This window comes from Hesperophylax consimilis, chromosome 11, assembly GCF_061612785.1.
Source record: "Hesperophylax consimilis isolate HC1 chromosome 11, BYU_Hcon_1.0, whole genome shotgun sequence".
In the NCBI taxonomy this organism is placed as follows: domain Eukaryota; kingdom Metazoa; phylum Arthropoda; class Insecta; order Trichoptera; family Limnephilidae; genus Hesperophylax; species Hesperophylax consimilis.
The window spans coordinates 21,807,366-21,832,315 of NC_142846.1; the positions used below are offsets into that span (position 1 = coordinate 21,807,366).

Here is a 24,950-nt window from a genome sequence, read left to right on the forward strand (position 1 = left end):
AAATATGTTATATTGAACATGAACATCCTGTTTACAAACTGCTTAATTGCGGTTTAATGGGATTGTACTTTGAAGGACAATAAATAAATAAAAAATTTAAAAAAATCTCTTACATAATATGCTTGTTTGGACGCGAGGTCTACTCTTCATAGAACTACTAGTTAAATGATAATTGAATAGTTTTTGAACCAGGTATAGTCGATCCCTGTTCCAGGCACAGGTAAATAGGGCTTGACTGTACTGTGTGCCGTGTGCCTTGTACCGCCGTGTATTTCTCAGACGAGTCCTGTGGGAGTTTTTTGCGCTCTCCTTATCGACTACGTAAATACACTTTTGCGCTATTATGTTATTTACCAGTTACGCGTTTATATTATCTGCGTTTATGGATATTTATACTACACATTAAGAAGGCTTTTGATGTTTCTTTAATTTAGACTGGGGAATTCAGCATTTAAGGAAATTGAGAAAACATGTTATGCCTGGAATAAATATTTCAGACCGGCTCAAGTGTCGGGGTTCCATAGAATCCCGAGTAAATCTGGCATAAGAGAAATTGGACGTCTTGTATAGGGCTAACAGATCCTTCAATAGTGACCAACAATTGAATTTCGCAGCCACCTCCGGAGCCCGAAAATACTTGATAAACCTATTTTTCTGTGCAAAGGAGGGCGGTCTGTTTGATTGACAATCCGTTATTAATAGACAAATTGCCAGCTCTCACAGACGCACCCTAGGCATGCTGAGTCTGTTCTACAGGTATTTCAATGTCACCTGCTCTAAGGTATATAAATCTATAGCGGCATTTATCCCCTGTGTACCGGAGCACGAGCGGAACTCCCGTTCATAGTGTTGATGTTAGCTTCGTGAGAACGGATCGTTTCATCCATTCGTTTTTGTATGTGGAACGAGCTACCGGTACCAGTTCTTTCTCCATCAAAGACCCACATTAATAAGTCCCTTCCTATAACCTCTGCTTTAAACCGCCTCACAACGCTATTCTCCTGTTTTTACACAGTATCAATATGGGAGCTTTCGTGAATTAAAACAATTTTTTTATATACATAAAAAAATAGGAATTTATTTTTTTCAACATACTGTTGTATCTACCTACACATTATAAGCATTTTATTTTTAGAGGTGGGTTTTATTTTTGACATAAAAGGCGTATAATATAATCTTACGTCTTGAGTTAAATTCTTCGGCTAGCTTAGTTCTCCATAACAACACATTCAACATGTTACGCTTACTGTAAGTTTTTTTTTGTAAATTTTCAAATATTTTCAGTTTTTTTCCTAATCCGAGAATGTTTGTCCTTCTTTTTAATATTATTTATTTAATTAACACGAATGAAAAAAATCGTTGAAAGCATTACTTGTATATATATTTTTTTAATGTTTTCATAGGGAGCACCCCTTTTGTACCGTCGTGATGTTGTATTTTTTCACGACCATCAACATTTATCCGAATCGGGAATTAAAGACGCTACCTTCCGATTTAATGACAAATTTATTCAAAAAATAAGCTGGTAGCCTTAATTTTAGTTACCTTAACAGTACAGACTCTCACTAAATATAGCACGTGTAGAAACGGTAGAAAGTCGATGCCCGCTGCGAGTATCGAAGTCAATCCGACCTACTGCTAGTCTAGCGTCCTACCAACCCGTCTATTTCACAAATGTTACCACAACGAGTGATATACTGGTAGATAAGAATTATTTTTAAATAATCAGAACAAATCTATCTTGGTGCCTAAATTCTGATACTCTGATTCTCAATCCATTGCGTTTTGAAGCGACTATCAATCAAATTGATGACTACAGCGATCATTACGTATTCGAAACATCCCGAACGTCCTTCTAATATTGCTCATCGCCTAGAATATCCTGGATGCAGCACCGACTACATTAAAATATACAATTTAAAGAAAATATATCTGTAATTACAAAGTTCCAATGCCGGTTAGTAGCTGGGTTGACAAATGCGTTAGGTTCGAGCCGTCGTGTTTTTAATTCCTGTGCTGGCTCCTCCAACATTACACAAGCGACATTTTACGCTCATAATGTTACTATGGTATTAGGAGATTTTTAAAAATATGTTAGTGTTATTTGTAATCCGAGAACTTCATCCTATTCTATTTACCTTCAGCTTTCTGCCTAATTTCGTTGCAATTTCAACGCCCTCTCTTGCAAATTGTTTTGTTTAAAACGCAATAGAAAAGTATGGATAAAATTATGTAACATTTTTTTTATTAAAGTTAAATGTTTATTTCAAAGATTCATAGCTTATGTTGCAAATTATGCTGTGAGCTGAAAATAGTTACATTAGCGACACACAAATAAACTGCAAATATCATGACATCAGAAATCACTGTGATTTTGGTTGCCTCAGTACACATATTGTTATTGGCTTTATGTAAGACTGATCACGAAATATGTATCTACCCTTTTAGTCTGATTAACGCAGTCTTCGATGAAATCATGAGGGTGCTCAGCTCGCAACGTAAACGAAACTAACGATTTTCGGCTCAGAGTATCATTTCATCAAGCAAAATACATTGCTATGGTGAGAAATCACACTCATCCTCACTAGTTCTTCCACCATTTTGCAGACTGCGGTAGTCGCAACACAGTACACAACACGGTGGTAGAAAATAAATGTTGTGTCGTGTAATTTTAACCTGTTAACAAATTGTGCAGTCATTCCGCTACGGGGTGGGGGCGGAGCGGTAAATGAGACAAATGGGATGACTCGCGGAGTTTTCATGAACACTTTTCAACTTTAGGCTTATTCTTTGCCAGCTTTCGGCTTTGTACACAAAATAAATTGTAAAGAAAATGCTTCATAAACTGACGAATTATAATATTTGTTTTAAATAATGTAACTTGGGGCCTGTATTGTATTTTTATTACCTTTTCACGTACCTACACGTAATCTTAAATAAATATATTCTTAACATGTGTTAAATTTTACACAACTGATAAACAACCATTTACCCTACATTAATGGTAAAATTAAAAACGCCTTTATAAGTAAAGACTTAAATTAGACTATGATGGACTATGATTGCCCGCAACTAGTGATTGCTCACTCTAACTTTGATTGTACTTTTCTCACTAAAGTATATAGATATTTCACAGAAATCTAAGCGGCAGATTTTACGTTGTTGAAAAGTGAAAGCAGATTTTGAAAGTTTATCGAAGTTCTTTGCACGTATTTATTGTATTATCTTAACGTTTTACCTAATATTTTTTATTTTATTTATTGGAGAAAACACAGATATAGACAGTAAAAAGCATACATTGGAGAACTCGCTCGCATCCTAAGTATTTCCCACACATTACCATAATAGCTGTAAAATTATTAATAATAAGCATTTAATAAAAAAAAAAAATTATTTCGACAATAAAAGAAAATACTGAAATGTGTACCATTTTCAGGTTGTTTTGCTACCGATTTTTATTAAATCACTAAGGTGGGCAATCATTGTCATTATTGTGGGATTCACTAAGAATAAATGGGCAATCACTCTCCTTATTATGGGATTCACTATGACCAAGTAAGCAATCACTGTACATTTTGCTATTTCATTTGGTGGGTATTAAATTCAATACCGTGCAACTATTTATTAATTCGTAATATAATAGGTACGACATAGGAAGGAACCTACACCCGTTAAAAGTCAAAAATTAATTAAGTGATCAATCATTTCTATATACCCCCACACTTTAAAGATTTGATTAGTTATCTACTTAAGCTCATAAGTGTGATTTTGTGTGTATGTTTGTGATGTGTACATGACTAATTTATTTTGTATTCCACAGGTATGCGACAGGAACAGGACATCTTCGTCAGACTTATCGACTCCGTTACAAAACAGGTGGGAATTTAAAAAATATATTATTACATTCATTTGTGTTCACCTAATTATTCCGTTTTTTTTAAATACCTACGTATTTCATTAATCCTATTTAGTTATTAAAAACATGCATTGGGCAGTCTAGACAGAGTTCCATTCAAAAATAATTTGTTGTAAAATCTCATGAAAAGATACATTGAGAAATTTGGAGTTTTGGCGTACGTATAAGCATCCAATCTTTCAACTTTCTCAAAGGTATCAGAACATCTAAGTTAAAAACAATAACAACCTAACCACATTAATGACTTAAAAACATGAATATTTCAACAATTATTTTATTTTTATGACCAAACTGTTTTAATTAACGAAATTTATTACTTCTAATGCCATTTAACGAAAATGTTACTTATCTACCCTCCAAATAGATAAATAAAATATAATTACGAATTAAAAATCGTCACTAATTGTTACTGTGGAGATATGCAAATCGGGCAAAAATTTGCAACCATACGTAAAGCAAAACGTTATTTTTTATCAATGCATGTAGAGTTTATACATGTTTTATACTGGAACTTTGTTTAAAAATGCATTCTGTTTATGTTTTAAGCGTGGCTTAAAAGTGTCCCTACTTTAGATTTCATTACAAACTTCCACCGTCAAAGTTGTGGGCAGTTTTACCGACTAAGAAGGAAACTTTATTACCGATGACAATCTGCCACGTGTCGGTCACGTGACGATCACGTGTGCACCCTCCCGCCCCGTGGTTCAATCAGCGCTGTGATGATTGTGTTGTTATTTCCTGCTGATCATAATACACCCCTAGAATGAAAGCTGTTTGATAAGGAATACGTTACGATGTTTGAACTGTTTTGTATTCGGGATTAAGCCAACAAACGATGAAAAGTATATACATAGTTGGATAAACATTCATTACTTTCTTGGATATATTTTTATTTTATTAATTTGTATTAACTACTCGGTGTCGTTGGAGCTTCTACATGAACAAAGAAATAATAGTTTAAATGAATGAAAAGAAAATACTTGGTTTCAGGTCACTTTATTAAAATCAATAAATTCTCATTATTATCATTTTTTTTAACTATTATTTTTTAAACAAAAATAATATTATGCTAAACTAATATCAAATTAAAAATTTGGAATTAACTTGAAAAAAAGCGTTATTGCCCTAAATCATATCTAAATAGTATAAAATAAAGTCAATACATTTTATTATCTACCGGATTCGGTACCTCCGTACCATAATCAGGACAGTTATGAATAATTAGAGGTACCGAAACCGGTAGACAATAAAATTTATCAATAAAGTGACCTAAAACCAAGAATTTTCTTTTCATATATTTAAAATTTCAAGTCACAGATGTTTTCTTCTTTTGAAAAAATTATAGTTTTGTTGATTTACTTATGCGTATTAGATCAAATTAAGCTTTTTTGTTATAACCACGAAATTTTTCTTAACTACTGATAGGTTCTACTCGTAGACTGATTTATGGAACACCTTTCCTGTTCCAAAAGTATTTTTATATTATTATTAAGAACCAAACAAATTTAAGGTATTTTCTCATTCTTAAGTCTTAAGGCGATGCACTGCGTCGTGTAATATTTTAAATTGAGCCGCTATCAATAACAACCATCCGCCTGTTTTGATTTATGCAAGAAAAAAACATGGCCAAAAAGTGCCTTTTGTTTTATTTCAGGCATCAATATTTAATTTTTTTTCGATAATTTTATAAATAACTTAATTTGCCACATTATACAATAAAATCATAACTGAAAATGGGTTCGTAAGTAGGAGATTTTGAACTTTAAAGCAGTTTTCATAGGTCTTATACATTATTTTTTTCTGGGCTTATAAAAAGACTTATCTAAAAAATATTCGATTATTTTAAGGCCAACATGTATTCTACTCGCAGTATTTAATTAAAACATCTGAAACATTTCTAGGTGACTACATTTTCAAACAAAAAAAACATGATTTTATATTACTACGTATGGCATCGCCTTAATAAACTGGTGAACGATCATCATCTTCGTTTTTAAGTACATCTATTTGAATTTCACTTTTGTTTTCAGTAATGAATGAATGCACATCTTGGAAGCAAAAATAAAACCATTTCTCGAATTCCGATCAATCTGACTTTCGGCAGATAGACTCATTGTCGATGATAATACATTCTACCAAGTTTTAGTGGCAATCATTTACATACACACGGAGATAAACAAATTTCTCTGAAATCGGCATCGATGGCAACGACATTACCGCAGTTGATAATTGAAATAATTGTCGGTCCTAGATGTGGAGTTCCGCAAAGAATGCAAGGCTGATTTAAGCAAAATGAGCAAGATTAAGAAAGGTACCCTCAGATGGTTTTGGCATCTACGAAGAAAGGAGTATAAGGAGAATATATGACGCAAGTGTCAATGATGAAGGAAATTGGAGACGCCCGAGGAAGACATGGCATAATCAAGTGAATGAGACACTTGAGTCGGGCCATGTTAAGAGTCAGAATAAAAGAGGAGTTTTTAGGATATGATGTATGAATGTGAATGAGGCAAGAAGTGTGTGCAAAGACTGAGTTGTTTGACGGTACGTCCTCTTTGCCTACCCTTGCGGGGAAACGCATTGATGGTTAGTTAGTTTATTTAGTAATATCGGTCCGACCCGATCGGCATTTGGCAAGATTGGTAGAGATGTCGACTGCAGTTTCTATGAAGAAAGGCTTAATCATAAGTAAAACCATTTATTGTTAAGTTTTAAAAAACATTAACAAAGTTTTGCTACGAGTTGATTTTTATTAACCTTATCTTTACGGAAAATTAATTTTATTGGCCTTCCAATAAAATAAATTTTAATATTTACGAAGAAGGTCAAGTATTTGCTGAATTTTATCAAAATAAAATAATGTTTAAAAAATAAGTTGTTGAAAATAGGTACCTGCTAAACTCCGTAACGTAAAGCTTGACGTAAAAGTGGTAAAAGTTTCAAGTGGGGCAGGGAGACAGGGGGTAGGAGCAGTCAAGGCCCAGTAAAGTTAAGCCGGTACGTAAGAAGCAAGGGTACCAATAGTAGCAAGTAGCTACTCGTAGTTTGGAAGGAGCAGCCTTTGAGTTAATTATTTGGTAGCCATAAATCCCTGTTAATTGGGTATAGCAGAGTCGCGGTTCACGGGACGCTTATGGCCTGTTCGCTACTCGTTGCCAGTGGCGGGCTCCGTTCGAAACACCAATCGTTTTAAAAAAGTGGAAAATTTAAAAAAATTAGATAAAGTTTCGATGTTTTCAGTCTTAGTGGGTATGATTAGAAACGCAGGTACCGTGGAAAGTATGTATCGACTAAAATATTTTTGGTGTATCAAGGTCCACGAAACTTTAATATATTGGTAATCTGGTTAAAATCGGGAATGTAGGCCGTATCCTGATAAGCTTTTAGTATTTTCCTAACATATCGAAATTGTGTTCATGCACCTGAATTTGCCTTGACCAAATACGGATATATTATGATTTTTATGAATACGTGTTCCGACATCGTGATTATAAGTTCGTATTTTACTAAAATTTTATTATTAAACGTATCAATTGATTTGTTACTGTCCTGCAATCCCGTTTTTAAATGTATTACGTATGATTTGAAGAGATTTTTAATAGATTATCATTTTTTTATCAGCAATTATTCTCCGTGTAGTTTGCTGTTGAGTTACGTTTTGCCATATCTGCCACCAAGTGACACGTTCTCTAAAATACTTTCAAAATGTTCTCTTATGATCAGATGATATAATCAAATTAATAGTTTTAGAAAGAGAAAACACTAACCTTTATTTTTGCTTCTAAAATATTATCCTATTTACGTTCAAGAATTTGAAAATGAATGAATAATCTCGCAGATTTGACATGAGATACATCGTCTAAACCCGAGGAGTTAATGTTTTTTATGTTAGTTCAACTTTTAAGATCTTTACTATTAAACATCCTAATTTGACATCCTAAACTAATATAACCAAAATAAAGCATATACCGTCAACCAGATTTTTGAAACAATTTATTTCTATGTTCCTCATAATTAAGGTATATAATATATTAGTTTTCATATTTCAACAAGATATTTTCCTGATATTATCATTTACTTCATGTAGCCTTTGTTATTAAAAATAACAATGTTTAAAAATGCTTATTTTAAAATGTGAATAAATACTCCAATTCATTAATTGGTATTTTTTGTAGAAATCATTATTATTATTCTAGCGCAGTTTAAAATGAATCAAAAACGAGTAGAGAAAGTTGAATAGTGTTTCATAGATATATTTAAAAATGGAATTTATCTGCTAAACAACAGAATCAATATTATGAAATATTTAACATTTGATAACATAAATAATACACATATTCATAACAGGACGCCACTGGCCATGAAGAAAAGAGTAAGCCATGAGAAGGCTCCTTGTTAGACTAACTGCGGCGAAGGGTTATGCCGTACACGTAAATTTCCTTTTACGGCTCTCGACGTAGGGACTCTTCTTTCATACAGGCAATAACGATGAATATACACCCTTATACATATACACCACCCCACCCTCACCCGACTAACTGCCCCTTTGAACTAAGACGACGCATGAAGTTATATTTGGTTTATATAAACACATTAGTAATGTTGATCATAGTTGGTATCATATATACCAACTAGGTGGGAAATATAGCATAAAGCGTAGATACGTTATTTTTTTAAGATTATAAAAACTTATTTCAGAAAATCCTTTTAGAGAACAAGGCACATAATTATAGTTCCTACCTACTAGTAAAACAACTTAAAATATATTAGCAATATTTCAGTACGTCAACCTTAAAATTCAAACCTTCAACAGCCATAGTTACAATAACATATTATACTATCACCAGTTTGCTTAAGTAATATATATATATTTTTATTACTTAAAATAATTACGTAAATTATTTAATATTACAAATGGTAACAATATGCAGAGTTATATTTTTTTCTTTATTATTCTACTACTCTATAAGTTGAGCTCGTGTTAGAATTATTTACATTTAGACTAAAAATAATGATTTTTTTAAACAATAATGTATGAATATGAATGGCTTAAATAGCCGAAGAACTTTTATGTTATTTAAAATAGTTTTTCTAACTGACAGTTTTGTAAAGCGCCCTTGGGGTGATATTAAAAATAATGAGTACGATGAAATAGCCTATATTTTTATAGAGTAAACGCTATATTTGCAGAAGTGAAATTTGTTTTGTGATATTCCTTTTCTATGTGAAACCAAACAAGAGTCCCAACTGCTACCAACCGTCTGGAGCAAGAGCTGAGACTATGGCATCCCCAATATGTTGTGAGGCTGAAGGTAATGGGGAGAGGAAGAAGATTGAAAAGAGAAAGGCGGTGAATTACCTGGCTTTTCAGATCTGATCATCAAACACGGCCAAAGCCATTTCAAGATACATTTCAATTCCGATATGTGGTCTAACAAAAGGGCGGTACTGAGAGTATCTTCTACTCTGAACGAAAATGTTCTATATATTATTTAAAATTAGTAAATTGCAAATTTACACAAATTTATCAAATAAAATTTATTTACGCATGTCGGGATTTGAACCCGCGACCTCCGTCTTGCCAGTTGAGAACCTTACCCCTCGATAACGAAGGCCATCAAATAGCGTTATTTATTATCGAAATAACTTTAACCGTCCTTATAGTTATTTCGTTCAATTATGTTTATATGTATGGCCTTTAAACCTGGATTAGTTAGGTGTTTTTTAAACCCTGCTATCAATTGACACTTTAAAGCATTTTAAGCTAACGATCGCATTATATCGCAAGTTTACCCGCGTCGTAAAACCGCCATAAATCTGCGTGCAGACCTGTGAGCTTATGGCTTCTGTAATATTTGTTGCGTTTAACATAAATTCTCTTCAGCGATATATTACCCTTTCCCCCCAACCCCTGTCCCGCGGTACTCTGCCTCATACGCCAGTGATGCTCAGACTTGTGTTAAACGAGATCTACCACACAATACGGTTTCTTTTTATTCTAGATAAAAATAAGAAAAAATAGTGATAGTGAAGGTATTTTGCAGCCAAAACGAAATATTCGTTTTTTTCGTGAATTCGGCGGCGAATGAAGTTATAGCCACTTGGAACAGTTTCAGGATGTTCGATTTCCACATCAACAATTATGAATTAACTAACTAACTAACTAACTAACCATCACGCCGTTTCCCCGCAGGGGTAGGCAGAGAGGACGGACCGCCAAACAACTCGGTCTTGGCACACACTTCTTGCCTCATTCACATTCATACATCGTCTCATACATACTCTTCTATTATTCTGACTCTTGACATGGCCCGACTCTAGTATCTGATTCACTTGATCGTGCCATGTCTTCCTCGGGCGTCCCCGACTTCTGCTACCATTCGCATTTGCATCATATATCCTCCTTACACTCCTATCTTCGCTCATTCGCTCTACATGCCCAAACCATCTAAGCATCCCTTTCTTAATCTTACTCATTACGCTTACATCAGCCTTGCACTCTTTGCGGATCTCCACATTCCTCACACGATCAAACATGGTTTTACCACACATACGCCTCAGGGATCTCATTTCAACAGCATTCAATCTACTTTCATCCTTTCTTTGCCAGTTCCATGCCTCACTTCCATACATCAAGGTAGGTACCAGCACTCCGTTGTGGACTGCTAACTTCGCTTCTTTGGACAGTTTTTTGTTAGCGCCAACGGCGTTCAGTCCTCTATTAACGGAATTACCTGCATTTACCCTTCTTTCAAAATCTCTGTCAGCCTTCCCATCTCTCGTAAACATACTTCCTAAATACACAAACTCATCCACCTGCTCTAAGTATTCCTCATTCACAATTATATTGCACACTGTTTTCGTACTCTCTCTTTCAAACACCATTACTTTAGACTTACTTACATTCATCATTAACTCATTCTCCATGCATACTTCGTTCATCCTAGACACGAGAGACTGTAGATCTTCTATACTATTAGCAATCAGCACCGCATCATCAGCATACAACAGGCAACATACTTTCAAATTATTCAAATTCGCGCCCAATCCCACCTCTTTCAATTCTTGCATACAATTATCCATGTATAGATTGAATAACCACGGTGACATTACGCAGCCTTGTTTAACACCTTTTCTGATATCAAACCACCCCGTAAAACCACCGTTTACCCTAACACATGCAACGCTTCCCTCATACAGAGACGCAATTGCCTGAGTCAGATATGTATTCACTCCATACTTGGACAACACCTTCCATAGCTTTTTCCTGTCGACTCGGTCGTATGCTTTTTGTAGATCTACAAAGGCACAGAAAAGTTTCTGGTTTTTTGCCAGAAACTTCTCAGTGAGCATACGCAATGAGAAGATCTGGTCCATGCACCCCCTTCCACTCATAAAAGCACCTTGCACATCCCATATTTTATCTTTTGTTTCCTTTCTTACTCTTTCAATCAAAATTCTACCATACAGCTTGCCAACTGAACTTAGCAGGCTAATAGCCCTATGATTCCCACATTCCATACGTGACCCTTTACCTTTGTATAATGGCATTATCACAGCCCTTCTCCAGTCTAAAGGCGTATAACCTTCCTTTAAACATTGGTTAAAAAGATTGCACAACCATGTGAGAATTATACGGCTACCTCCTTTAAAATATTCAGCAGCAATATTGTCAAACCCAACAGCCTTACCATTCTTCATACATTTAATCGAACTTTCTATCTCATCCATGCTAATTTCGGTAACATTCACTCCATCGTCATTCATATCTGATTCACCGCTGGAATCACTGTCACTCACTTCGCTTTCGAAGACTTCCTCGAAATAATTCATCCATCTCTCTTTTATTTTTTCCTCATTCGTCAACATTTTTCCATCTTTTGATTTTATCACTTTCATGCTTCCGTTTTCTGGGCCACTCCGGGACCTTTTGACTTCTTTCCAAAACAACTTAATGTTTTCTTGGAAATGGTTTGTCATTTTCATTCCTTCTTCCTCTTCCAGGCGTTTCTTTCGTTCTTTCACTCCAACTCTTACTTTTTTCTTACATTCCTTATATACTTCTTTCGCTCGATACTTCTCTTTGCTGGAAGCACTGCCAGCCGCAATCAGACATAACCATGCTTTCTTCTTCTCTGAGACCAGTGCTTTAATCTCATCATCCCACCATGCATCACCTTTCTTCCTACCTTGCGTACTTATTCCACAAACCTCTCTAGCAGATTCACAAAGACACACTTTTATGTGGTTCCATGTTTCGTCTATGCTTAGACCATCCATTTCCTTCGCATTCAATCTTATCTCTGCACAATTCATATACTTACTTCTCACATTATCATTTTGTAGTTTTTCTATTTTGACTCTTGTTGGAGTTAGTAGCGTTTTCACTTTAGAGCGCCAACCGCGAAAGAGGTTTACTCTTGACACTACAAGAAAGTGGTCAGTTTCGACCTCAGCCCCTCTGAAAACTCTTGTGTCCTCGGTAACAGCTCTCAACCTAGAGTCAATTACTACAAAATCAATAATTGACCTCTCATTTCCTCTTTCCCACGTATATTGGTGGATACCTTTATGATCGAAGAAAGTATTCGACACAAACAGGTTCCACTCTAAACATACTTCAAGTATTCTGTTCCCGTTGTCATTCGTTCTTTTATCCCCAAACATACCTAAGACCGAATCAAATCCGTCACGTCTAATTCCCACCCACCCATTCAAATCGCCTGCCATTATAATCCTTTCGTTCATATTTTTTAGTCTCATTACATCATTCACACCAGTCCAAAAATCATCTTTCACTTCATCGCTTTCAGAATTGACAGGGGCGTAGCAAATAACAAGAAACACCCTTGTCAAACCGATTTTAAATCTGATCCACATTATTCTCGGACTTACACATTCATACTGCAACATACATTCAATCATTCTGGGAGACAGTAGTGCTGCAACACCCTGACACGCCCTCTCCGTATCTGGTCTCCCAGACCAAATGACGAGCCTATCATTATGCTGCATTGTACCGCTACCCTTTTTCATACTCTCTGTTATACACAGTACGTCCAAACATTTGCTCACCATTGTATCACATAGTTCGTTCATCTTTCTTTCCATTCCTCCTCTAATGTTCCATGTACCAATTCGACATTGATCACGTTCCGTCCTCCTCTTTGCGCCACCGAAGGGTTGGCGATGTGATGGATAGCGAACCTCATCGACATCTTTGTCGGCCATTCCCTTCCAAGTACTACATAAACATCTTACTTATACAACTTAACATATCGTTACACACATAAAAAAAAATACATATTTATACGCTTAATATAACATTTAACTTAATCCTAAACTCAACCAAAGAAAAAACTGTTCCAGAATGACTAAACAAATAAACTACCACTAAAAATAGATATTTTATCACTGTATAATTGTTTTAAGACACTCCATGTAGACAGCAAACCAAAGAGCGCGGGTTCAGTCCGATTTCATCCTTCATTTCCGATGTCATTATTTCACGCGCGGAAGGGCACGAGCGGTGGGGAGCGGAGGTTGCGGCAGGGGTTGCATGAGTCGCCAAATGACTCTCTTCTTGTCCGGGTTAAGGGTAGATTCCGAGAAACGGATATTCTGTGGCCTAAGCAATGTCATATGGCCCACATTCTATAACCGCACTGTATGCGTCGGACAGCGGGGTTTGCAGTATTGGTGCGGGTGGACGAGGGGCAAGGGGCAAGGGCCGAAGGGATGATCACATCTGGTGAATGTTCAAAGCACTGGTCTCGTATTATACACATTGGAATTTACACATCTTAGGATTAACAATATTATTTGTCACCTATTCTTAAAGTCGTTATACGTCCACACTGGTCACAGTAAAATTAGTTTTTAGTACACTTAAGCAATTTGAACACAGTAAGGAACATTTATTGACACTTTTAAGGGCGGAATGTATGAAATATCCCTTGTAATTGTCGAAGAAAGACGAGACCGACCAAAACGCGTCAGGCTGCTCCGAGAGCCCGACACCCCGACCGATGAATTAAGATATTATAAACACACTTTTTTAGAAAATCAGAAATATAAACTTTAATTCATCCACATATTTTTTAACGGTATTCATTGCCTACCTAAATACCCCATTATAAGTAGATAGGGGATGAAACGACTAGTATCTAAGAAAACAAGCGACTAAAACAATAATTTCGGTGGTGAGTCTTTGTATCTGTGTCTATGTGTAATTTGGGTTGAATGAACTCTAACTAGGGGTTTTGCTTTGATTTTCAAAATTGGATTGGTTCAGACAAGCGATAAAGTAGGTACCAAAATTAATAAAAAAATTAGTTTAAAACTTTTTGAAATTGTGTGGAGTTATCATGGAACCGTAGGTATTTCAAATGATTTTAATATAATATTATAGTATTTAACACCTCACCAGAATCTTTGCGTTCGTTGGGGTTGATGGAAAACGATTTTTGAAATCCCTTCGGTCTACAGTTTGAGTACCCCTGGCATACACCGTATACAGACCGGGGCTTTGGAGTAAAATGATGCCCCGGTACTAAAACTCCTAATAAAGTATTACAACGTTCAACGTAGGCAGGGATAAATAAACAATGTGATGGCGTGAACGCGATATTCGCGCCCTCTCGCGCTTTGTTTTAAACCGAATCTGCATTAAAACGCTTATGAAGTGGAGAACTCTCACGAACTTACCGGCGATTTCATTTTAATATACATCCCATAAGACCGAAACTGTCATGTTTCAAGAAAAAAGTTAAAGAATTGGTCCATAGGCGTGCTTTAGCTTTTTTTAAAAGGTTTAAATGTCCAAATATATTTTACTTTCGTTAACCTAGTACTTCTTAGACGGAATTATAAGCTTAAACATTTAAAACTTCTAATATCGGGACAAAATGTCTCTAATTTACAATATTACGAAGGTATTAGGGTATTGAAAATCTTACGTCATTAAATAATTTCTAGGTAGGAAGTCATTTCGATGATGGTGCCTACTTCTTTTTTTCTAATAATAATGATAATTAGATCATTTTTACCGCGCATTTTTTGTAAAAAATCACCCGAAGGGACTGTACAATATATTATCAGTTCTTAAGCTCTATCTATTTCTTTATATTTATAGATACAGAACTTATTCAGATACAGAATTATCTAGCAGTTCATTTCAGAAAAACTGACTTTTACTTAAAAGTTTACGACTTTGCACGTAGAGTACACTATGACTAACACACTGGACATTACATAATTTAACATTTGCCATTTCACCCCCCATTAGACAATTTAGATATTACATCTATAGGAATACTTGTGACAAAAGTAGAGTTCATATTTATTTTAAAAGACTGTATAAGTTAGGAATCTTTAGGACTGGAGACTTTTTATTAAATGCTTACAAATTCTTCATTGAATGAGAATACTGGGAACCTTTGTTGATGCTTTCTAAAAAGGTGAGTTTTAAGTTTAGCTCTGTAATAGGCAATATTATGCAATTTGCATTTCTCGTCCCGTATCCGTTAATGTCATTATTTATTTAAATTTTTAAATCATTGGCTGTTTATGTAATATAGGTATTTATTTCCTACTGTGCTTATATTGGAATAAATTATTTACTTATCTACTATATAGCTATCTACTCAGTAGGTACGTTTCACAATCGTCTGTTTGAGGTTTATACGTACTAGCAATCGTAACATATTTTAAAAATATATCGAGTTGACATATTGTATTGAATCGATAGATGAACCAAATGATTTGAATTTATATAAGTTTACTCTTTATTATCAGTTTAGCCCGTATCGAAAAACATGCCTTCAGTAACGGCCATTATAATATCGAAATAATACTTAACAATATAATGTAGGAATACTGAATAGTACTACACAGGTATTGATCAGAATATTAGCAAAGCGATGATATTATGTCAATGATATCAGCATTAGATATTGCGAGATTACAATGCAGAATGGAATTAGTTCACAATGCGGTTCAATTTTACTTTATACATAATTGTTTATTTATCATAAAATGACTATAATATTATTATTTATTTACATCGGACACAAAAACGACGTAGATGTTCTTCGAAAGAAAAGTATGTGTGAGAGTTTTAAAGTGGGTAGGATGGAAATAGCGGTTCAGTTCGTTAGCGCGACACCTAATCGTCAGTAGAATGTGGCACTATTTCGAATTGTAGATTATATTATTGATGAAAACTAACCTCCGCACTAGAGTCCCAACTGATCCCAACCGCCTGGAGCCAGTAAAAGTATGGCATCCCCGTGGAGATGGGTAGAGGAAGGTTGGGTACCTGGTTATTAAGATCTGATCACCAAATCTATTTCAAACAACGTTTCAATTCTGAATGGTGGTCTTGCACCAATACTGAGAATATCTTCTATTCTGGAATGTGCCACAAATATACTATAATATATTATTTTAAATGAATAAGTTGTGAAATAACATAAATTAAAAAAAATAGATTTACTTGAGCACGCCGAGATTTGAACCCGCGACCTCCGGATTTCTAGTCTATAGCCTTACCCCTCAACCACGAGGTAAATTTTTATTTATTTGTTTTATTTTTTAAAAAGAAAGACCAACATTTCCGGGTTACGAATAACCTGACAATATTTGAAAATCTCCTACTACCACCACAGAAAGCTGAAAATGTTGCTTGTGTTGTGATGGAGGACTTAGCCATCCTAGGAATTGAACACACTACGCCTGGGTGGGACCCAAACGCGATGTCAACTCGGCCACCGACCGAGTAGATGAAGTTGGAATACTTAAATTACCATTTATCAGGTGGGTACTGAAATAATTATTACGTATCATTTAAATATCACGTATTTTTATCAACTTTCAAAATCATAGATAAAAAACATAATTTAAATCGTGCAAAGCGTGTGCGGCACACATCAAATCTTATTATTTAAATAAATGTATAAGTGATTTTATCTAAGGACTCATAAATCATATGTTATGTTGGCTTACTGCTATTTAAATCTCAAACTCTTTTTTGCACAAACAAATCCGTCACTATAAAATCGCATTCTGATATCACATCACCTAAAATATTCCCATACAAAACACCCCAATATTTACACTTGTTCTTATGCGATATTTTAAATTTATCATTCTCTCGTTCCTATTTAGTGGGGGCGTATCTCCTTATAGACCTTCTGCAACCGTTGTGCTCCTGGGACTTAGCATTATCTGACGGGTGCCGCCACGTGTCCCAGTATATACTGTTTGAAGAGCGATGAATGAACGCGATACGTATGCTAATATAATATGTAGGATTTTCCTTATTGTATATATACCCCTTTACTAATAAACGTGTTTTAAATTTTACACAACTGAACAAAATCCATTTACGTATGGTGAATGGTTGTAAATCAGTTGTGTAAAATTTTAAAGACGTTTATTAGTAAGGCCCATAGTATTTAAGTTACAAATAAAAAAAAAGTTTCTGCCACACGTTTCTGTCTTGGCATACTCCATGCTTCATTCCCATACATAAATCTTCTCATACATAACCTTCTATTAGACCAACCTAAACCGATGCTTGAAATTAAGAAAATTTTATAATTAAAGCAAATTAATATGCGCGAAAATGTGCAAATGTTGATCATTATAAGCTAATATCCTTAAGGGTTTACCACATTGCTTACAAATTTCTTAGGCATATCTATTGTTTCTCGTTTAATTTAACAATCGAGGCATTCGATTTCGTTCAAACACTCAATTTGAATAACACCAAAAATCTGATTTTAAATTGCTGTTCACACACGATGAAATCCTTTTAAAAATGGAATTACGCCTCTTAGGGCGTCGGGACGCCGGCTGAGAGAGGCGTGAAAACACATTGGCTGCTAATTTGATTTGTTAGAGACGCTTGCGGCTTAAGGCTTCGAGGGTGGGAAGTTGGGAAGGCAGACTGGCTCTGAGGGTGTGGGAAGTGGGGTGAAGAATGAACTTCTCGACTTTTCCTTATCCGTATGCGAAAATATCGCGAAATGCTTGACATTTGGAGAATAATAAGTTTCATTGGACCTAAAATAGTTTTTTTTTTATGTTTTTGATTCACGCATTAAGAACCATTATATTTAAACGATACAGCAGTATTTTGTCACCGATACGGGCAGATGTGAATTTTCAAGTGTTAATTTTTTTTCTGGTATAACAATACCTTATGATAAATATCCAAGGAATGAATGCATTCCATAATTTCGAATCGAATTTATTTTGATGTCTGTTATACTGACATTGCATCAGCGTGCTATAGGGATATTACTGGTAAAACATTACCAACATGCAAATGATAAAAAAATCTAATGATCCGTTCTGAATACCCAACCCTCTCCCACACCCAATATTTTTAAATGTCGTGGATGCCAATAGTCCCCTTGCTCTGGAAGTCGAAACTTTTTCATGATTTAGGTACACAACATGAAAAAAAAAATTCTACGAGTTTCTAGTAATATCCGCATAGACCCCAAAAGCGCTTTTCTTGTAAATCACCGTACGTAACTTAGTTTCCCCGCTTGTGTCTCCGCCCGGCAATTTTTCTTCGTCTTTATTTTCGTAGCTTGCAACGCACGCAATCTGTTTGATACTTTCTCTTGTAGAAAATTGGGTTTAACTTTGTAAGGCGCAAAGAAGAAGGAACGGAAATTGTTTAAGAAATCACTGCATATCGAATTTGTGTTTGATCAAATCCGTTTCACTTGTGATAAAGCTTTAGATAAACAGATTGTGCCACGAACAGTATCTGAAAACAAAATATAACTACATGTTACATGTTCACATAGTTCATTTTAAAGATCAATGTGTGTGGCTTAAAACAAAATTTAATCAGCAACACTAATAATTATAAAAGCTAACCGAAATTAAGATTAATTCTAGCTGACGTGTACACAGCGTTGCTCGTATTTTCTCTACTTTATATAAATATAATATGCATGTATTATATATATATAAATACTTTTTGAAAAAAATTCTGCACAGGATAGTGAAAACCTTATCAAAATCCGTTGCGTAGTTTATAAGAATATAGCGCACAAACAGACAGGTGCGGATAGCGACATTATTTTAGTATAATAGAGCTCACTACTACACTGACGATCAGCTCTAAACGAAATAAATAGCCTCAAGATCCGTATAACTGAATGTCTAGAAGCAATAACTCGTTGGATGTCTTCAAACAAGCTGAAGCTGAATCCATCTAAGACTGAGTTTCTCTGGGCGGCCACGAACAAACGTCAACATTTCATAGACGATTCACCTATTTATATATCCGGCAGCGATATTATCCCAAAAACAACAGTCAAACTTCTGGGTATCAAATTAGATTCAGACTTTTCGTTCAAAAGTCAAATAAATAGGACTGCAAGCACCGGTTTTTTTCACCTAAGACAACACAAGTCTGTCCGAAGAAATCTTCCTACAGAAGCAACAAAACTACTTATCAACTCTTACGTTGTCTCACGTCTCGATTACTGCAACAGCATTTATGATAGCCTTCCAAAATATCAAATTGACAAGCTTCAATCAGTGTTTAATGCAGCAGCGCGTCTCATAACCGGGGTTTCAAAATATTCGCACATTTCAGAATACCTTCGTGACCTTCATTGGCTCAATTGCCCTGAAAGAATCCAGTACAAATTTTGCTGGATGGTGTTTAAATCCATCAATGAAATGACCCCACCCTACGTCTCTGAACTATGCGTCCCGGAAAACACTGGTCTGAGGCAATCAACTCTTAGATCAGCAACATCATCAGCTGTAGGCAGACTGATGGAACCTAAGCGCAAGCCAAATATTAAGCTTGGTGATCGCGCTTTCGGAGTATCTGGGCCGAAGGCTTGGAATAAACTCCCTCCAGAACTAAAATCCATAACAAGTCCAACAGAATTCAGGTCTACACTAAAAACTTACCTTTTTAAGCTGTCCATACCCTTACATTAAATATACCATTCCTGAGAGAAAGTCCAGTCATATCCAATTAGGTTTTAAATCCTGTATCTAAATTTCGCTAATAAACAAAAAGTTAATGTTAATTAAGTGTTAATCTCAAGTGACCTACCAGGTAAGTATTGTATTGTATATTATCTCCATATATAGTTAGTAATAACATAGTAGAATGTATTATACTTTATATATATATTATATATATATTATACTTTTTATATTACTTGTACAGCGCCCTTGAGGTGATTTTGCACAAAAACGGCGCTATAAAAATCATCCAAATATTATTATTATCAGTTAGGGTGTGGCCTGCAGTGACTAATAATTTAAAAATCAACTAAATTTAACGGAAAAGGATAGCGTACAACCTGAAAAAGTAACAAACGAACAGTTTTTTTCGTTGCGTAAGTAAAATTATTATCTGTATTAAAATAAGTTTAAAAAAACCTACTTAAATTAGAATTAACATTAAGCACGAAGACGATATTTTATTTATTGTTATTAAGTTTAATTTGTAGAACTCCATTTTATTTTTTTATATATACAATAATATTATTATTGGGTTTATAAAAACAGTTTATTTTTAAACAAGTTCTGCTGTGTAATTATTATTACGCGTGACAGCTGTTTCGCCCTCTGAAGGCATTATCAAACTGTGGGTAGCCCACTTACAGACTACAGAGAACTTGTTTAAAAATAAACTGTTTTTATAAACCCAATAATAATATTATTGTATATATAAAAAAATAAAAACGATATTTTATGTCTATTTCCATCCCTATAGAGCATCCCTTATGATTGACTTTTTACACCTTAGTTACTACATATGATTGCCGCAGAATATATTTTTTAAGACTGATATATTTTAGGCATGAATAGTTACCTAGTTAGATTTAAGATATATCGGAACATAGTGTATTTTTGTTATTTTATGATCCATAAATGGATGAAATTTGAAACCTGCTAGCTTTCGTACCCCATCTGCACTAGTCTCCTCTCCTCGCCCTGTTAGCAGCCCCTGTATTTATTTTTAAATAAGCCACATGTAAGTACAGAAGTGAGCATATTGCACCAACCCCTCTTTGCCTTGTTCGGCCACTAAGTCTCCGGGAATCCCCGAATATCTCTCGATACAAAGGCCACTAAGCCATTCCATTACATATTCAATTAAACAGGGAAAAATCTATCGCAAGGATTACCTTTAATAAGAGACATAATCCTTTGGCAGGAGGGGAGCGCCGTTGTTTTGTTAAGGAGCACATGAACAAGGGAAGATTTGTTGCCATGTGGATGTTACTTAATTTTTATTCAATGAAGGATGGAAATCGAAGCCTACGGATAAAAAATATTTTTAAGAAAACCGAACTACGACTCTACAATCTTTGCTAATGTTTTCAAAACTTTTTCTGAATTATTGCACCTCTTATTTTTTACACAAAAATATCGCTTATCGGAATAGCACAAAACTAACCTTATGCAGGTCGAGAGATCTATTGATCCTCAGCTTCGTTGACTTATATTTGTATTAGGTACTCACTCACTATCATTTTATACATAATATTTTTAAGTTATGTATTTAACTTTTCGTCCACTTCAATATCAACCCATCCGCTTGTTGAAAAGCATAAAGAAAAAACTATAACTATTTTTAAAAATTATTTTTATGATTTTATTTTAAAAAATCATTCAGATTTTAAAAATTCCAATCTATAATATAATTCTCACTTAATTTGTATTATTATTATTATCCAATTATTTTGTCGCTTTGAATCCTTAAAGGACATTTGTATATTAATGTGTGCTTATGTAGTCCAGTACCGATAGTTAAAATTACTCATAGACACTATTTATGTTCTTTACGTCAAGTTCATACAAGAAACTAGGTTTTATCACGGTTTAAAAACTCCATAGTACTGAGACACTCTGTCTTAAATGTCTTTCTTGACCACACTTAAATTACACAATTCAAATACAAGGCACCAAATTTTCTACATCCTTCACTTGTGCAGAGTGTTCATCACATATTAATTGATGGTATTATGTCAAAATTAATTGCCAAAAAAACATAATAATTAGCAGGTATTACCGAGCGCCATCCCTGCAAATTCGTTCAGCCCTGTGTCGGCGGAATGTTCACCGAAGGTGACCCTAGCGGCGAGTTTCCCAACCATTTAATGATCTGAGTAAAGTGTAATTACGTTTTACGAGTCACACCTGAGAACAGACTATGTATAGATGTGGCTATTCTCTGAGATATTAGATCTTTAGAAAACACGATATTTACAGAGAAATATTAAAATATTTATATTTTGATTCTGTCGACTCGTAGCGGAATTCCATTGTTTTTTTCTTTCACATTAACCCCACACAGGAGGCATTGGGGAAAACCATTTCCCTCAGGTCCTATGTCATCTATGTGGATGCTGTGTAGGATCTTTAGAGACCCAGGGAGGGAGGAAATTCATAGGTAGGAAAATACGTAGGACTAACTTATACTTAATGATTTTTTTTAAATATATTTGTATAAGAATTGTACTAGGATAAGGTAACTTTGTATCTATTTTAAAACATAATTGAATAAATCATGAAAGGTTAAAAGTTGTTTATGTCGTCAAGTTTTTTATGTGATTTTGTTCTAATCGTTAGTGTAATAAAGTTGTTTATTTAAAATTATATGTTTAAATAATGCTCTAAAACATGCCAATAAATAAAGTCTAGACCTCGTGGAATTTGAAATAGCTTATTCTATTCAGAATTACTAATTGCCAAAATTATTATCAGCTTCGACTTTTAATTCTATAATGAGCCACAAAATGTTCTAAAGGGCATTTTACGCATAAAACACTACGTCACGTTGTTTTTCATACATATTTTAAAAGGTGTCTTAACTCTGATGAAGCCGGGTAGTACTTGTTACTTTTTAAAATATAACAAAAAATGATATTTACAAGGTTTAGGACCGTTAACGTGGCCAAAGAATATTAATGCATATGGTTTTTCTGTAATTTATGTTTACTTACAAGTTGGTTGACCATTTAAGGGTGTATCCATAATGTTCATACAAGCTAATTCTCCTATCCTCTACTTTATTTTCATCATAAGACACCGCCCACTCTACGTGCATAGATGGCTTTCTACAGGAACACCCTGTTACCCGATCCTAGACTATAGTAGAGCTTCGACATTAAAGGCATGTACGGAACCTACGCCCAAAGAGTCGAATCCACTTTTTATTAGTAATCTTATTCAATTCATTATCCACTCATTGGGTTTGATTCGCCGGCTTTTTCCTTTGATGTGATTTAATTGCTACGTTTTTTTGTTTAAATCATGTTCTTTTGATACGTGTAATGTATAAGAGATCGTCGTTAAGCAAGAACGTTGCGATATTTTTTTAACTCCCTTGATACACAAGTAAACATGGGTAATAACTGTAACCAACAATTTACGATATATTTTTAAAATGAGCAATTAATTGCTGCTTTAATAAACTGAACTAGATCTTATGTATATTTGAGAGTATTACGGCAACATACTTAAAACTATTAATTTTAGTGTAAGACAATATTTCGAATGTATTAAGAATAAAATCGATCATTCTGGAATTTTCTGCTTTTTGAAACTTGACGTAGGTACTGTTTATATGTTTATACAAATATTAGATTTAAAGAAGAAAAATATAAGAGAACGGTTTTAAAAAAATATCGGAAGAAAATATGAACGTCCTCTCAACTAGTAGAGTTAACATCGTAAATTTTACTGTACGATTTATTTTATATTGTGTGTTAATATATTTATGTTTCTGTGACACTCTCTTTGGACCTTGTCTAATGCATATTTTCTAAAAAAATAACATAGTATTTTAAACTATTTTTTACAACAAATGCTTCCGTCTTCGCGCTTGACTAATGCGAAAAATCGTTTTTAGCTTCTGTTCTATTCTGTAAAGTCATTTTAAATCATTGTGTTGATAATGTCCACAAACCTAACGCCTCTCGGGGAGAAAAAATCTACACAAAAACCGAAACCACGATTTTACTTTCATAAAAAACTGTCCACCATGTTTTCGGCTATCTCTCTGGTAGGTTTATAAGACCATTAATCATTGGCTGTAATATTTCTCCTTCTTATCTTTCAGCCAATCATGTACGAGGGACAGGACAAAAATCCAGAGATGTGCAGGGTCTTGCTCACACACGAAGTTATGTGCAGGTATGTTTACGTTTAAATAACAATAAATAAAGGACTTTTCATAACATATTTTGGTATTCTTTCTATGATGGTCCGGGTTTGATGCTATGTAATTTTAGATGTGACATCAATAAAGGTATGTTCACAATGGGGACCTATGATGGCGGCTTTTGTGCCTCTTTAATGTGAGAAGATGGATGATCTGTGAAAGAAATGTTTGAAAGATTTCATGGTTTCCGCGATACATGATTCTTAATCTAAGATACCAACGTGAAGGTTTTTGTGTGATAGGTAATATATATATTATATTTATATAGGGTTCTAATTGGCGTACTTGACTTACTTTATCCAGTGATTCCTGATATTATTTGGAATCACCGGTTAAAATAAGTCAAGTACGTCTCTTAACACCGAACAGTTATTTGAATGTATTCAGAAGTTCAGTTAGGTGCTTTAAGAGGATGGTTTCACTTAAAAACGGAGTACAATTGCCTTATTAAAATTGACAATTTGCTGAAACTTAAACTAGAGTTATTTTATCATTATTGTAAGTACTTGACATTTCACTTTCTTGTATACGATAGGAAGGCTTTAACTACAAACTTTGGTATTTTCAAATTTAATGTAGGTACTTATGATATGAGAAAGTTCAGATTTATTTTACGAAAAAGGTAGGTAAATAACATCATAATTTGAATAATAATATAACAGAAATACCTTTTTTTTAGCAAATAATAAGGACGTTCACTTGCGGAAAGGAGAGTAGTATTTTTTTATAAAAAAATTCTAGCTGTACCCTACCACGCGATGCTGTGGCTCAGTCTGTCTGTGTAGATAGAGAAACAATTCCATGTGTTGT

At 34.5% G+C, this 24,950-nt stretch overlaps 1 protein-coding gene across 1 annotated transcript in view; it reads left to right on the forward strand.

The window, feature by feature from the left end:
• kn (EBF transcription factor knot) overlaps positions 1-24,950 on the forward strand; it is a 161,913-nt gene that overhangs the window by 34,683 nt on the left and 102,280 nt on the right. The window contains exons 5-6 of the mRNA XM_089637567.1: positions 3,821-3,876; positions 24,039-24,112. Of these exons, the coding sequence (XP_089493693.1) occupies positions 3,821-3,876; positions 24,039-24,112 (130 nt within the window). The remainder of the gene's footprint in view (positions 1-3,820; positions 3,877-24,038; positions 24,113-24,950) is intronic.